The following is a 16,142-nucleotide window of genomic DNA, read 5'->3' as shown; positions in this document are numbered from 1 at the left end:
AATGCATTTCAATGGGTTTTTTTTCGCTTGACGACTATTTCACTGGACAGTGATTTTCCTGGAATGCATTATCGTCGTCAAGCGGGGCACCACTGTATAATATTTTGATGAAGCTCAACTTGCAGATTTTACCATTATAAATATACCTCAACTGAGCTGAATATGGCACTGCTCAACACGAAGGCATCTAGAGCTAAACCTGCACACCAGTTATATAAAATTTCATGTGAACTGTTTCCTTTAACACACCGTTTCACTCCTTGTGGTAAAATCTACTCCAATGTTTTCAGCACACGCTTCTGCAAACTGATCCTCAGAAACATAACAGCAGCACTGTTAGATCAAACCGAAGGCCTGCCTAGTGCTGTAGCCTGTGTTATTATTAGAAATCTAATCATCAGCACACAAACAGATAGACAAATCAATTCATTTCACTGTTCTTGTAAAGGGGCAACAGAAAATCACAAAAGATTCATGCCTTCCACTTCAAGGCTCATAAACATCCCATTTCATGAACACAAGAGCACATCCTTCACAGTCACGATGCAGGAGACTTATAAGTGGTGGATAAGGAAAAAATGAGATGTTTTGGTTTCCTTGGTTGCCATTTCCAGAGAAGTCTGAAACGTGATCTTTCAGACTGTCTTTAGGATAAAGCAAACAATGAATACTGAGCAGCCATTTAACTTTTCATACCACCAAAATCTCAATACTGTATATGACATGGCAGTGAAGGCTTTCACTTCTAGAAGAAAAATATCATATTTAGTGTATGGAGTTTTTTTATTCTTTAATGCAGAGATGCACCAGAATCAGATCTGTCTTTAACAACAGTTTGCTTTGAATCTGTAGCCCCCCCTTTTTTTTTGCTCTCTTTAATTCACCTACAGTACCAATCAACAGTGGCAGCTAGCTAGTATGCGCACTTCTGCCTGCACAACTAAAAATCTGAGACTGGTGGTCAAGTTCAAGTTAAAGCTGAGAACTTGATTTCCTTTACTCAGTATCCATTTATTCTATTCCACTTTTTTAAAAGTAAAATTTTATGCCGTTCTTGCATGTGATCATTCTCAAATGCAGTTTGCAATGAGCCTCCAGCTAAAGCAGCATATTTTTTTTCCAATGATTATGAATCTGAAAATGCCACTTCAAACCAGACTTTTATTATTGCTCCATTATAAAATCAGATAATACAGATTGGGGAGGGCAAAGCTGCTTCCATGCAGTGATTTTCAAAAGACTAACAGACGCCTATCGAAGCACTGTGGAACAGTCTAGCCAGATGCTCTCTGGCACTAATCTCCCTGAATGATGCTGTCAAACTGCAATAATTTAGATATTGGAACTGAGCACATATCACCTTTTAGGCTGCAATATCCACAACTTTTAAAAAAATGTCTTCACAATCTGATATGCTCACATCAATTCCAACTGTATCTAACTGCCAGACCACCCCAAGCCATCGTTGTGGGCTTACTCATGCTTTTTGATGGATACAAGCAAACAAAGGAGGTATTCTCCTGATATTCAAAAATCGCCAAGGGTGGGTGAGGCCATCAAGTAGAGAAGAATCCTACTCGCAACCTTCTAGAACAGTTGTTCCCAACCTTGGGTCTCCAGATGTTCTTGGACTGAAATTCCCAGAAGCCTTCACTGCTACCTCTGCTAGCCAGGATTTCTGGGAGTTGTAGTCCAAGAACATCTAGGAACCCAAAGCTGGACAGGACTTAAGACTCAAGGATCCGAGGATCATGCACTGTAACTGGCTTAGGAATCCCAGTTCCAGTTCTCACTGTTGTAGATGAAACAGGTAGCAATCAAAAAGTACCTACTATGTTCTGGGGAGCCAAGGCTGGGAACCACTGTACTAGAACACTGTAAACTATCTTAGAGCTGGCACATCCTCATAACTGGGACTAGACATGAGAGCGTCCCAGAGCTGCTGCCACCAAATATGTACTGTACATGTAATTAACGAAGGAGATGATTTCATGAAATGCCCACAAAGTTGGGGCAAGAAAATTCTCAAGATCACAACAGTCTCATGTTTCCTTAAGTACACATTAGAGCAGGACACATCTGCCCCAACCAGTGCAGCCAAGGCTAACAAATATGTGGAAGTTAAGATCTTAATAACATCTGGACATACACACATTTCCAGCTTCACATTACAGAGAGAGATGGCAGAACTCTGTGACTTTCCACATTCATTGACCATCCTATGATTGCTATCATGCTTACTCTAGTCGAGTACCTACTGCAGAAAAATGAGAATGAAAATACTTCACATAACCCTATTATCTGTCAGAGGTATTAAATACTCGTGTTCAGAGATTCTGGTGATTCAAGGAAACAGATGGGAAACACTCCTGGATAAAACAAAACGACTACTTCATATATGATGTACAGAATTCAAAGTGACAAAGCCTGTTGATAAATAAGAACAGCTCCAATGTTAGGTACCACAAACACCTCAGAAGAATACCGAATACAAATATGATATACAATTTTTTTAAAAGTGCTTCTCTGATCCGGACTGTGACACTAGCAAACTGGATCTACAATCAATTTATCACGGCTGGTTAAATAACCTCTTCTGTTGCTATTTTGGTAAATTCAGGGGGACCTGCACTGTGAAATTTCGCAACACTTTTTTTCTTGGCTTTAACGTACACCTGCATCCAAAGCAAATTGACAGAGCTTCCATTTGAAACAGGAGAACAATGCAGAGAGAAAGCAATGACTCTTCTCTTTCCCATTTTTTCTTCAAATCCCAGCTATTTTGATCCTTACAGGAGAAGGGTAGGTAATCTGTAGCTGACTAGATGTTGCTGGACTACAACTCCCAGCATTCCTCAGTACTGGCTGCACTGGCTAGTGCTGCAGGCGGACAATACTGGAGGGCCACATATTGGTCCCCCTTGCTGTAGTGGAATGAAAGAGGTTCTCAACCCTTTCCCATGAAAACAATGTGGGGCAGGCATGGCGGTTTTCAAAATGAGAAGGGCTTCTGTATGGGGGAAGAAGGACTAACATATGGGGCCTTCTCTTTCAACGATGGGGGAGTACAGAGCAACAGGCAAAACGGGGTCAAATTAGATCCCTACAACATCTTACCTTGGTGGAGTGTCTAGGATTCCCAAACACCTTTTCCACAGCAGAAAGGAGGACACACAGAAGGCCAGACATCAGCACAATCACTCCAATGGCTGTTAGCCACGAGATGCTGCAGAAATAACACAAGCTCTCTGTTGAGGTGCACACAACCACATGAACTGCGCAGAGCAGCAGGCACATCAAATAGAAGAGCAGAGAACACAACGGCGAAAGAGGCAGTTCAAGTTCTGCCCGGCTGCTCAGGGCTTTTGGGATGCTCAGGAGGAGTAAAAGCAGCACCTGTGGGGGGAGCAGGGAGAAAGGGTTTTAAATGGAGGGTCCAGCAATCAAAGCCAAGCAAGGAGGAAACAGCTTTTGACTTACATTCTCTCACTCTATTACACTAACCAACAGGATCTCAGTAATTACAGGCCAGATAAATCTAGTTTTCAGTATGTTCGGTATACCTAGCACAGTGATTCCCAAACTTGGAGACTCACATATTCTTGAGCTATAACTTCCAGAAGCCCTGGGCCAAGAACATCTGGTACAAGTTTCAATTATTGGCCTAAAAGAGCTGTCAGAACTGATAGTGGCTCACAGTGACACTCTATAGCTGCCGCTCCTGCACATTATTATTGTGCACGCTTTGGGACTGCTTATCATTCTTTATAGCAGTGGTTCTTAACCTTGGGTTACTCAGGTGTTTTTGGACTGCAACTCCCAGAAGCCTTCACCACCAGCTGTGCTGGCTGGGGTTTCTGAGAGTTGCAGTTCAAAAACACCTGAGTATCCCAAGGTTAAGAACCACTGCTTTATAGTACTATATTGCTTCTAATTGCAGATTCTGTCTGAAACAGCCAAGAACTGAAAGACAAGTGCAACATGTGCCACCTAACTCTAAGAGTTCCTGGCCAATATTTCTCAAACAACAGCCTCCTCCCCTAACCACAGGGTGAACCACCCTTGAAAGTGTGGTCTTTCCAATGCAACCTAGGGGTATGTTGTTTGGGAAAAGGGAGAGAGACAAGAAGGACCAAGTACCTTACAGTGCAAATCCAAGCCTTTTAAATCCATCTAGAGTAGCTTGGTTCTAAGCCAAATCAGATATGTTAAGCTTCTGCTACTCAGAACAAAGCAGCAAATAAAGCCAGCAAAATGTTACATACTAACAAGTCTGCAAAACATTCAGCGAAGCTTCCCAGAGATCAATTCCTGCTCCTCCTCATGCTGCTTTAGCCCCCTCCATAAGCTACCTGAATAAGGGCAACCCAATGCAATTAAACAGAAACACAGCCATGCAGCTGGGCTCACGCATATTGTACACATCCTCAGCCAGACTTCCAACTGTTACAGATGATAAGTGGAGGTGTGAAGAGTGGGAGTCCATTGCTCTAAAATCTTAAGGAGTCCTATTGTAAACATACAGACTGTACAGAGCTCTATGTGCACCAAGTTCTCTTCCCAAAATATCCAAGTTCTATATGTCAATGTAGATGGAAAGGGCCAAGGAACGGTCTTGATGTTGGGAGCAGGAACAGCAGTGTATTGACCTCCATATTACCTTCCATGAAAGATGGGACCTTCTAAGTTCTGCAGATCAACAGATTCACATTGCATATTTGAATCTTGCTATTTTCAGTCTTAAAAATCACAGTTTGCATTAAAACACAAATACATTCTTGCATCACACAACTTATGTTGTGAGAATAGTCAATGCTTCCACTGATCAGTACCCTGGACAGTTCCCTGTGCTTCCAACAGGCCCAGAGTAAAATGGGTTTTACACAAACAATTTCAGCTTGAAGGAATAGTCCAGCTAGGATGAAAACTCAAACTATCACTTCTACTTAGAGAATTCAGGTTGTTGGAATTACTTCTACTTTGGTATTCTTATTACTATCAGCAGGAACCCCCTCCACCACAAAGAACAATATTCTTTTACAGTGCCTCTGCATTTAAGAGACCACACTATTTTCAATGGCCCCAGCATTATTTTCCTAGTATTTCTTCCCCTTTTTCTGATGAGCACAGCTTCGCCTCCAAAAAGTCACACTGGGCTCACTATAATTACTACACAAGGAAAGTTCCACTATCCTTTTTAGTAGTCAACACAACGTACATGTTCAAGACGCAAAAACCCAAATACAGAGACAGACATTTTAACCTGAAGGTTAAAAATAAAGGTCTTCTGAGCAAAACTCTTACATCTCCAGCAGCCTCCCTGTTCCACATATTCCTTCTGTGCATTCACATCTTTCCAGTATCCCTTCTGCAACTGAGTCCTTCCTGTTATTGAACTGTCATCCAACTCTGTACCTTGACATTTTCTAGCAAATTTCTTCCTAGAAATTGGATCTAGCATCACAAATGCAATTTTTTGTGTCAGGAAGACAGGCACTTTATACCAGTAGAAAACCTGTCCTGCTCACCATATAACCCTGAACACACAAATCTCAACTGATCTTAAAAATTAATAAGCATTGGGCCTACATAGTACTTAGAGGAGAGACCACTAGGTAGATTTTTAAAATTTATGTGTTGCATTTATATCCAACCTTTCCCTTCTGTGAGAAGGCATTGCATATGGTTCTCTTCCTTAAATTTTACCCTCCCAAAAACCTTGTGAGGTAGGTCAGGTAAGTAAAGTATGCCTGGCCCAGCATCACTCAAGTGAGTTTCATGGGTGAGCAAAGATTTAAACTCAGGTCTCCTATGTTGCAGTCCAATACTCCTACCACAACACCACAGTTGATTTCCAGGAACAAAGTGAAAAGTAATAGTGAGGATCTCTAGGATAAGCCCTAATTTCAGTCAAGAAAAAAAGTGAGCAAGATGGACCTACTCTGTGTAAGATAGCTTCCTATGTTTTCCTAAAACCAAGAACACTTGAAATTGAAAAGACATCCAGACACTCTGGTGCTGTGTAGGTTCAAATAATGCCTTGCAAGCCAGCTGACAAGGACCAGGTCATGCCAAATTAAACTGGACTAAGATACTCAATTAAGGGACGTGGTGGCGCTGCGGGCTAAACTGCAGAAGGCTGTGCTGCAGGGTCAGAAGACCAAGCAGTCGTAAGATCAAATCCATGCAACGGAGTGAGCTCCCGTCGCTTGTCCCAGCTCCCGCCAACCTAGCGGTTCGAAAGCATGCAAATGCACGTAGATCAATAGGGACCACTTTGGTGGGAAGGTAACAGCGTTCCGTGTCTAAGTCGCACTAGCCATGTGACCACGGAAGATTGTCTTCGGAAAAACGCTGGCTCTATGGCTTGGAAATGGGGATGAGCACCGCCCCCTAGAGTCGAACATGACTGGACAAAAATTGTCAAGGGGAACCTTTTAAGATACTCAATTACCTTAATATACCAGTTCATACCTCCAAAACAATCACTGTTCCCACTATCATTGAATACATGTCATACTGTGCCACTTGCTCGCTTAAAGAAGAGCTCAGGATCTTGAGAGCCTCCAAATATTGCTTAAGGACTTTTTTGCCAAGATTCATGAGAATTTCTGAAGTATTCCCCTCCAAATAAAGCTTGATCCAATTTCCATGAGATTTTTCTGCCATCTTAAACTGTTCAAATCCAGGATCTAGTAATAAGAGACATTAATGCAAATCAGAAAGTTATCCAAGGCCTCTACTGAAAGGATTCATCTCGCTGTGACTAATGGCAATCATTCCCTTTGTATACATGGGCTCCCACCAGAATGGAATACTCTGTTTATAAAGATGTGAAAGTATTTGTGCAATGTTGGCTCTAAACCATGGCTAATTTTGACACTGGAAGGAAGGGGAGCTCACCCCAAACATGAAAATATGCAAGGTGCCAGAATTACATGAACACTGGCCCAGAAGCCAACACTTGCAAACTATCAGAAGCAAGCACATCCTCCTCAATCAGCTGAGCTTCTTTTGTACCTTCAACGTCCATTACTCTAGAAGCAATAACTAATGTTCGCAGTTTTATTCTGGCTAGACATCTGCATCTGAATCTACTATAAAGCTAATAGTTACTTTGAGTTTTCTATCCCTTAAATTTGCTTTGCAAACCCTATATCTATTCCCCAGTGGTCAGAATCTTACATTGTTCCTTTTCCCCTCAGAAGTGGATTTTCTAAGTGTGAAGAACCTATGCTAGCAACCAGCACAATAACCAACTTACTTGCCTTTTTCATATGTGGGCATATTCTCTTGGAGAAGTCTGCTGAGCTGGAAGCCATTTAAATGCAAGTATCGTAGCTGTTCCCGCATTGTCTTTCGCTGCACAACAGGGAGTAACAGCTTCCCAACACTGTTCCTTGAAATTGGCAAGCCAAGCCCAATTGCCAGGGTGACAGCTAAATCAGTTTGCTGAACACGTTCTGGAGGTTTGGCAGAACCTGAGAAAAAAAGAGAAAAATGCGAGTTATGATTGTATTCAATCATCATCCCCAAACTATATGCTGAAGAGAAATGGCCCACGATTTTCGCTCTTTAGATCCTGCAGTTTAGAGTGAGCTTGTTCCCTGCTTGTTTGGTACAGTTAGCAAAGTCCTGCAGCTGTTCTCCATCTATGACTTTGCCAAAATCCTCTAAGCCTCTGAAATGTTCAACTTTCTTTGGATGAAAGATGCCCTCTCCCACCCCTACCATAACCTGCACAGAACTGTAGTCAAGAACTGTATTAGTTGCAAAAGCCACATGCTGCATTGAGCTATTTTGTTTTTATATGCTGGTTACAGTTGTAGTCTTTATTGTCTCACTTTTCCTACAAAGAGATCGTAGCAGCCCAAGTGGCAGATTACATTTGTTTGATTACATTTGATTGCAAAGCATCTATTTCAACTCCTTCCGTAGTTAGAACATGAGATTAAAGACATACAGTATTGGTCTTCTCCCCATTTATCTCAGGCTGAGAGACATCAAGAGGCCCAAGGCCACCAAATGGGTTGCAGGGCCAACTTGAGATTTGACCTTGATTTCCCCAGGTTGCTTCCAACACACTGACCACCACACTGGCTCTCCATGGAAAGAGAAACCTTTCGTAAGGGAAACACAAGGCCCCTTGCTTGTGAAGCTCTTGCTTTTAAGGTCCTAGTTTGTATTCCTTGCCTACATCTCCTTAAAGAAGCCCAAAGCAATCTGCATTCCTGAGGCAGAGCTGCTTTAGGTGTTGCAACATCATGCACACACATCATGCATGACACATAAAAAGGCTAACGGAGAAGGGTTTTGTAGGTAAGTGCCAGCTGTATCAAATGTAGCTACCTAACAGTGACTTTTCTAAATCAAAGGGTTCCCAAGGCCGACTTTGCCCTGCAGCTATAAACCTCCAGCTGGGCTATACCACTTCAGAATATAAGCAGCTATTCACCCAGTGGAATGTGTCACTATTTTAAAAATATCTGTGCAAAACTATGTTGTAAGAAGTGTGCTATTTGAGCCTTCCATCTGAAATCTAGAGTTCTATATGGAGAGAACTTCTTTTTCTTTCACAACAGGTCAGTATACAGACATACAAGACCATACTTGCAATTTTCACTAGCACAACCCAGGCCCAGACATCTACTGTAGAATTTTTAACAGAGCAACATAATCTCATTATGAAATGTACAGTACTGGCAAGTTCTTACCACTTATCTTGTCAAACCCGGAGCTGATCAAAAGCAGGGGTGTGTGCACTTCACCATCTGAGGAACCACCATGACTTCCTGTTTCAGACATTCCGTGGTCACCACACACAACCAGTAAACATGGCAAAGCCCCTTCTCCCTCCTCCTGAATGGAATGAAAAATCCAAGATCTTAGGAGGCTACATTGGCATATACTACCAGCCATTCTTATTCCTTGCCTCACAGATTCCAGGGCATAATCATAGAGTAGTGAAGTTGGAAGGGGCCCATAAGGCCATCAAGTCCAGCCCCCTGCTTGCTGCAGAAATACAAATCAAAAGGTAACTGCCAGGTGGTTGTACAAGTTTCTCTTGAATGCCTCCAGTGTTGGAGCATTCACCACCTTTCGAGGTACTGTAATTGGCTCCACTGTCTTACTGCTCTAACAGGAAGTCTTTCCTGATATTCAATCAAAATCTGGCATTATAAAATATAAATTATATAGTTTCAGGAATGGTTGCCACACACTTTCCTCAGATGCACAAGAGCAGCTGCATTCCTCAACTGCTTTTACATACAACATGACCTAGGCTTTGTGAAGCATACTGCCAAAAAAAATGCTTAGTCTGAACTTCTCTCTAACATGCTAACTTGTTACAGATTTAGCATTTTTTCTAGGGACCAAAACATACATCCGTCATACTTGATCCTTGTTGATCTTGCCTCCTGTCCCTTCTCCCACTGAAAGATTCCACCGCACTCCCTTTGAGGTGGTGATTTATTGTCTTTTTTTTTTTTGCTTAGCAGTACGAATCACTCATTATACAATTTTTTAAAAAAAGTGAAGCCTATGCACAGCAAACATTTGTCTCACATATGGCCCCACTTGTCATAGAGCTCCAAGTATATGCTGCTCCCTCTTGAATGCATCTGTGAGAAGCAACCCTCAATGTTCCTCTGCCCTGATACGTTATGTTTATTAACAGCATCATCTATTACTCATCTTCATATTATATTGGCCATAATATATTGAGGAATGTCACTCAACCTGCCAAAATACTCAAGGCAATACTAATGCCTATCAAATCTGCAGACTTAAATCTGCAACTCTTATGCATATTCATCTGGAAATAAGCCTTTGAATGAAACAGGACATTCTTTCAAGTAAACATGAACTGGATCAAGTTGGCATCCAAGTCCAAGGCTCCACACACACTTCCTATTCACACAATTGGATTGGATCCACATTCCAAAAATGAACCTGTCACCTTGGAGAGGAGAGAAGTATGAATCTTCTTGATGACATTATCCATTTCAGAAAGCTTTGGCCCTACCAAAGGGCTGTGGGGTCCACTCAAGTGACCAATATGGTCCAGCCCCAAATAGTGAAGGATGAGTAGATCCCAGTCTTCCCTTTTCAGCACATTATCAAGGTGTCTAGTGACATTGTCATCAACCTAGAAGGGAATGAAAAAAGGCAAGGTGAGTTGAAACCTACGTTCACTCTAAGGAGTACCATTTATACTTCCAATTTATGCCATCAGCAGAATCAAAGAGAAATGCTTTTCTCAGTAAAACCTCTGACGGAAAGTATACACCGCACAATGTTGAGGGTGGGGAGCCAGTATGTTAAGAATTTGAGGGTCATATGAGTCTAGACATAGTTTGATGAATCAGGGTATGCATAGCATAACAGAACTAAGAATTTTAAACCACAAAATATTACTGGAAAATATATTATACAAAGAATATTTCAGCATTGTTAAAAGTCTAGTCCATCAACTGGGGAAGGGACAGACACCACTGGCTATGGCCCGACCATTCCTTCTGAGGTGGTGTTTGTGAAGAGTACAGTTAGCATTCCTCAAGTTGAGGGGGGGGGTGTGTGTGAGAGACTCTTTGTCTTACAATTTACTTACAAACGGAGCTGGGAATATAAAAGAGAGATGCACTTTTTCTCTCTTTTTTTTTTTAAACAGGAAGAACTGCTAGTTTTGTCCCTGACAACATCACAGCAGCAAATCTGGAGGATCAAATGGAACCTGGAAGTACAAGACACTCTGGGGGGGGAAATAGGCAGGGGATGCATGTTGCTGAGCCCTGCTTTGATCAGGATACGTCTTGGCTCTTCAGAAAGCAATGGGGGGCTGTCTGCCTGGAGTCTGGGATTTGCCCCAGAAGCTGTTTACAGGGGACTGCTGTTGGGGTGGGCCTAGTGAAAGAGGAAAACAGGAACGACCACCACTACCATCAGCTCAGGGGCAGTCGAGAGCTAAAGTCAAAGAGGGGCATGGGTCTCATGTTTTCCGCTAGTATTGTTTTAATTAGCTATTTTTAAAATCTCTCTTTCATCTGCTTATTTTAAACACAGTTCTGTATTTTATGTTTTATATTTCCGTGTTGCATTTCATCTTGTTGGCTGCTTTGGGTCGCGATGCATGGAAATATAAAATATAATGAAAGAATCAATTACACACATTGTATGATAATCAAAAGGTGTAAACCCTGACATCTCCAGTTAAAAGGACCCTGAGATGTGCAGGTGTTAGATTTACTTGTTATTTTATATGTCTGTAAGCTACCTAGAGTGGTTGCAAGACCAGATAGGCGGGATATAAGTAGAAAGAAAGAAAGAAAGAAAGAAAGAAAGAAAGAAAGAAAGAAAGAAAGAAAGAAAGAAAGAAAGAAAGAAAGAAAGAAAGAAAGAAAGAAAGAAAGAAAGAAAGAAAGAAAGAACGAACGAACGAAAGAAAGAACGAACGAACGAAAGAAAGAAAGAACGAACGAACGAAAGAACGAAAGAAAGAAAGAATGAAAGAATGAATGAATGAATGAATCCAAAAAAACACGCCCTCTGCATTGGCTCAGCTAGGATCAAGTGCCATTTTGTTCCACCCATCCCAGAAGTACTCCCTCTAGTAATCTCTTAATCTCACTGGAAAGGACAACAATGCTAGGAAACCGTGAAGGCAGTACAAAAAGAGGAAAAACCAAACATGCAATGGACTAACTCAATAAAGGAAGCCATGAACCTTATGTTCACAAGACCTGAGCAGGGCTGCTATTGATCAGATATTTCAGAGGTCATTACTTCACAGGGTGACACTACATCAGAAGCAATATGATAACTTATGACCAAAATAACCTTTTCACTTAGTCCCTGTGGAATAATATGGAAGAGGAGCTACCTCAATTAGGTTCTGTTGGTAACACAGCAATGGGAAAGAGTGCTCTGCACCACACAGATCTTATTTGACAGAATGGTGATCTAAAAATAAGAGAAGTAACGGCTGAAAAAGACTCCAGTCCAAATCCCTTGAGACCTTCTGCCAGTCTCAGAAGATGGACCACAGGTACTTACTACAGTCATGTCAAAGCCCTAAAAATTCTGCCTAGGCTGTCCTAAGATTTTGAAAAAAAATGGCATACAGATGGGGAGACACAGGCTGCCAGTTACATAATAGCAAGCAAAATAAAACAAAAGCCCCCAGCCCCCAGAAAAACAACTCTGATGAGAGAAAAAGTCATGATTGTTGGTTTTGGACGCAAGTGATCGGTCCTGTTTTCAATCTGGAGACCACACACCATTTTTCAAGACAGGCATATGAAATCAGGTTTTCATCTAAGCAATTATTCACACCCTGGTTCAATTAAGTACTTTCTTCCACTTCAGCAGCTTCTCACCTCCGTGTAGTCCGAGACAAAAAAGGACGTCGTTCCATCATACTCCACAAACTGCTTTGGGAAGAGCCTCACCCAAGTGTCGTCGCCATAGAAGATGATCCGTTTCCCAGCGGCTTTGGCCCGCCAGATCAAGTTGTCCTCTAGCAAGGCGGGAGAATTGAGGTTCATGATGACATCAATGAAACCTGGGATGCTGCCAGTTGTCAATGCCTGTTAACCAGGGGGGAAAAGGAGATGAACGACTAGATGTGAAAAAGAGAGAAACCTGCTTTTGGAGTAGGAGGCATGTCGACAGATACATGCACGTACTTGCTCATGGCTGATGAATCTAGCCTATAAAGGTAAGAACAGGCAGCAGATTCATAAAGACACAGCTGAACAGGTTCTGCCCACACATCTCTCTCCAAGCTTTACTAAGATGATGTAGGGGAACCGCCAGCTCTCCAGATATCATTGGACTAAAATCCCTATCATCCCCAACTACTGGCCTCGGTGAGTCCCACTTCTGAACTTCCTGGCCACAGCGTCTGTGCAATTTCTTAGCTATTTCTGCTTCTTCCCCTCATCCTCCCATTTTTCCACCACCTACAGCCGATGAAGAGTTCTGGAGGATTCATTTCTGCAGCATTCAGGTTGGTCTTAATAGATACATTATTAGTTGTGGATCTGCTTTAGGTGCCAGACATGCAACTTGGAAAGTAAACTGCAAAAGCAATGCAAGCTTTCAAAAGACATTAAGACCATAAAGCCTTTTCAACACAAATTTAACAGATTTCAGCACAAGTTTCACAAGGGCACCACCGCACTCATCAACATTTCCCTCTCATGCCTGTCAAGGTCCTCTGAGCCCTAATCATTTAATAACTTATTTCGGGCAACTGAAAAGTGGAGAAGTTCACCTGCAGCCGGCTCCCATCTTTGTCACATTTCCCCAAAACATCATTGGGCCCGGAGATATTCCTAGGACATGAAAGGGGGCAAATAGGTACAGGCCGGGCACCCTGCATGTCAAGTGACATCAACTACAAAAATGGTGTCTGCAGGAGGGAAGAGAAAGAAACTATGCTGCAGCTTCCCACCTGTCAGGTGAGCAGACTGTGAAGTATAGCAAGGTGACAAGGTTGGCATTCTGATCTGGGCAGAACTGGTAGGACACGAGAAGAAGAAATGAATGAAAAGAGTGTGGGCACATGCAGTACGTAGCTTCTTGAGAGGTCTCTGATCGGGCCACGGCGACACATGCCCAAGTCACATCCTGGCTGGATTACTGTAACGTGCTCTACGTGGGGCTGCCTTTGGAAAGTATTCAGAAACTCCAAAGGGTCCGAAATACCGCAGCCTGATTGTTAACTCAGGCTGGTTACAGTGATCACATGACCCACTATGTTACAACAGCTCCACCGGCTGCTGATCTGCTTGTGGGCACAATTCAAAGTGCTGGCTTTAACCTATAAAGCCCTAAACGGCTTGGGACCACCGGGAGGAGGCCTTTCTCTCGGTTCCACCACCCTCACAGGTGCACTTGGTGGGGTCATGGGAGAGGGCTTTGTTGCTACTCCCAGACTGTGGAACTCCCTTCCACGGGAAGCCAGGCTGGCCCCATCTTTGCCGCCCTTCCACAGGCAGGCAACAACCTTTCTCTGCAGGCGGGCTTTCCCTTAATGACTGGTGGTCTGAGAGGGTTTTTTAAATGGACCGTTGTGCTCTGTTGCTTTGAATGTTTTAATATTGATCTTAGTTGCCATTTTAATATAATACTTGCTTAATTCTTTTTTAAATATTTGCACACTTATTATTTTTAGGTTTTAAATGCTGTTTTAATTATGTAAGCTGCCTTGGGTCCCCTTGGGGATAGAAAGGTAGGATAGAAAAACCTTAAATAGCAGTAGTAAGAGTCTGAATATAACAGAGAAAGCAACATATTGGTGCTTCAGAGGAATGGGCTTGTGCATGGGGACTCATTTCAGCCAACTATTCAGGTTCTGGGGCAATGTATTTGTCTTTCATTCCCACTAGTGCGCCCTGCAGTAAAAAATGCACAGTTGTAGCAAGTTGTAGTTGCCATTTTGTGACATCACCCAAGACACTGGCTGAAATCCTATTGCTTAGTGTAGTAATTCACACTAGTGTAGATCCACTGAATTGGTGGTGGTGGGGAAGTTCCATTGACTCCCTCATCCATGGGGATAAGTACAGTTGGTTCAAATGAGTCTGTTATATCTGCAAATTACTCTGCTAATCTCGGTCACTATCTCAAAATTCAACCACTGTCTCAAAAACATGCCCTTGTTGTTTCTCTCCCACCGGAGGACGGACAGGACTTTGAGAATTCTGATGTCAAACATGGCAGCATTCAATGCTCCCTCCAGGTTATTCATCCAATAACCTATTTTCCTTCCTGTACTAATCTGCCCATTTATTTTACCTTCGACAATCAGCCGCTAATAATCTGCATTTTCTTTTTATTTATACTATGTAACTGTACAAATGTCTGCATTTTAAGTGTTTCTGGATTTCTGAGCATTTATTCATTCATTTTACTACTTCTACATTGGTCATCTTCTGGATCCAAGAAGTACTTAGACTCATACCATCATATTTCAAGTACTTTTATCTCTTTTTTTACAGTGTTTGTGTATGTTAAAGCTCACCGTTTCATACCATGCAATACAATCAAGAATACATAGCATTCTATAGATTCTGCATTTTCAAGGACTTTCTGTTGCACATTACATTCTTCATCTCTAAAAAGCTGCTCCAGGCTGTCTCTACTCTGCTCTGACTTTCACTGTGCAGCCATGATCCCACTGTTTACTCAGCCAAATACTTATTTACCAACATCATCTAACTCCATATTTTCAGCTACTTGCTTTTTACTCATCACTGTGAACTTATTAACATTTTAGTCTATTTTCATCACTAATGTTATGGGTTTTACTGTGTAGCCTTTTCGGATCATCTGCTGTAATTGTCACTTAAAAACAGAATATCATCAATATATGGTATATTCTGCCCACTTGGCCCGAAAACAAGTAATTCTTTCAGCAAAATTAAAAAGGTAAGAACTTAAGTTGTCATTGCAATCAGTTCTTTTTGAAACTAATAAAAATTAGTCTATTTTGGAGCACAGCTCACAATACAGTAGTGCCCCGCTTGACGACGATACAGTGGTGCCTCGCACAACGAGTGCCTCACACAACGATGAATTCACACAACGATGCCTTTTTCTGTTAAATTTGCTGCCTCACATGGCGATGTTTCCTATGGGGGATTTTCACACAACGATCTCCCTTTTCGCGCCTGTAAAAGTGTCTTAGAATGTTTGGACGCTGTTTTAAATGATTGCAATGGTTAGTCCACCTCCTGAAACCTATGCAAACTGATTTTGGTGTTGTTCTGACACTTCGTTAATTTATGATGATTTTTTGTTTTTTCTCCATAGGAAACCATTGGATGGTCTGTCTAATGGTTTCCAATGGAAAAAACAAAAAATCATCATAAATTAACAAAGTGTCAGAACAACACCAAAATCAGTTTGCATAGGTTTCAGGAGGTGGACTAACCATTGCAATCATTTAAAACAGCTTCCAAACATTGTAAGACACTTTTACAGGAGCGAAAAAGGACTTCGCAAAGGCATTGAAATGTATTGAGTCGGCTTCAATACATTCCAATATAGGAAACATTGTTTCACTCAACGATGTTTCCTATGGGGATTTTCACTCAGCGATGGCAATCTGTTCCAATTGGAACGGATTAACCGGT

At 41.9% G+C, this 16,142-nt stretch overlaps 1 protein-coding gene across 2 annotated transcripts in view; it reads right to left on the bottom strand.

Annotated features, from left to right (window-relative positions):
* PIGG (phosphatidylinositol glycan anchor biosynthesis class G (EMM blood group)) overlaps positions 1 to 16,142 on the bottom strand; it is a 64,334-nt gene that overhangs the window by 42,941 nt on the left and 5,251 nt on the right. The window contains exons 3-8 of one of the 2 annotated variants that reach the window (XR_013541366.1): positions 12,378 to 12,587; positions 9,962 to 10,150; positions 8,715 to 8,859; positions 7,265 to 7,481; positions 6,475 to 6,692; positions 3,118 to 3,396 (exon numbers count right to left, since the gene is read on the bottom strand). Coding sequence is in view for 1 of the 2 variants with exons in the window: in XM_020814909.3 (XP_020670568.3) it covers positions 3,118 to 3,396; positions 6,475 to 6,692; positions 7,269 to 7,481; positions 8,715 to 8,859; positions 9,962 to 10,150; positions 12,378 to 12,587 (1,254 nt within the window). In the remaining variant the exon portion in view is untranslated. The remainder of the gene's footprint in view (positions 1 to 3,117; positions 3,397 to 6,474; positions 6,693 to 7,264; positions 7,482 to 8,714; positions 8,860 to 9,961; positions 10,151 to 12,377; positions 12,588 to 16,142) is intronic. The other variant, XM_020814909.3, reaches the window with a different exon arrangement.

Source organism: Pogona vitticeps, chromosome 2, assembly GCF_051106095.1.
Source record: "Pogona vitticeps strain Pit_001003342236 chromosome 2, PviZW2.1, whole genome shotgun sequence".
NCBI classification, from domain to species: domain Eukaryota; kingdom Metazoa; phylum Chordata; class Lepidosauria; order Squamata; family Agamidae; genus Pogona; species Pogona vitticeps.
The sequence above is the reverse complement of the archived record's forward strand: the minus strand, read 5'-3'. Positions and strand labels throughout refer to the sequence as shown.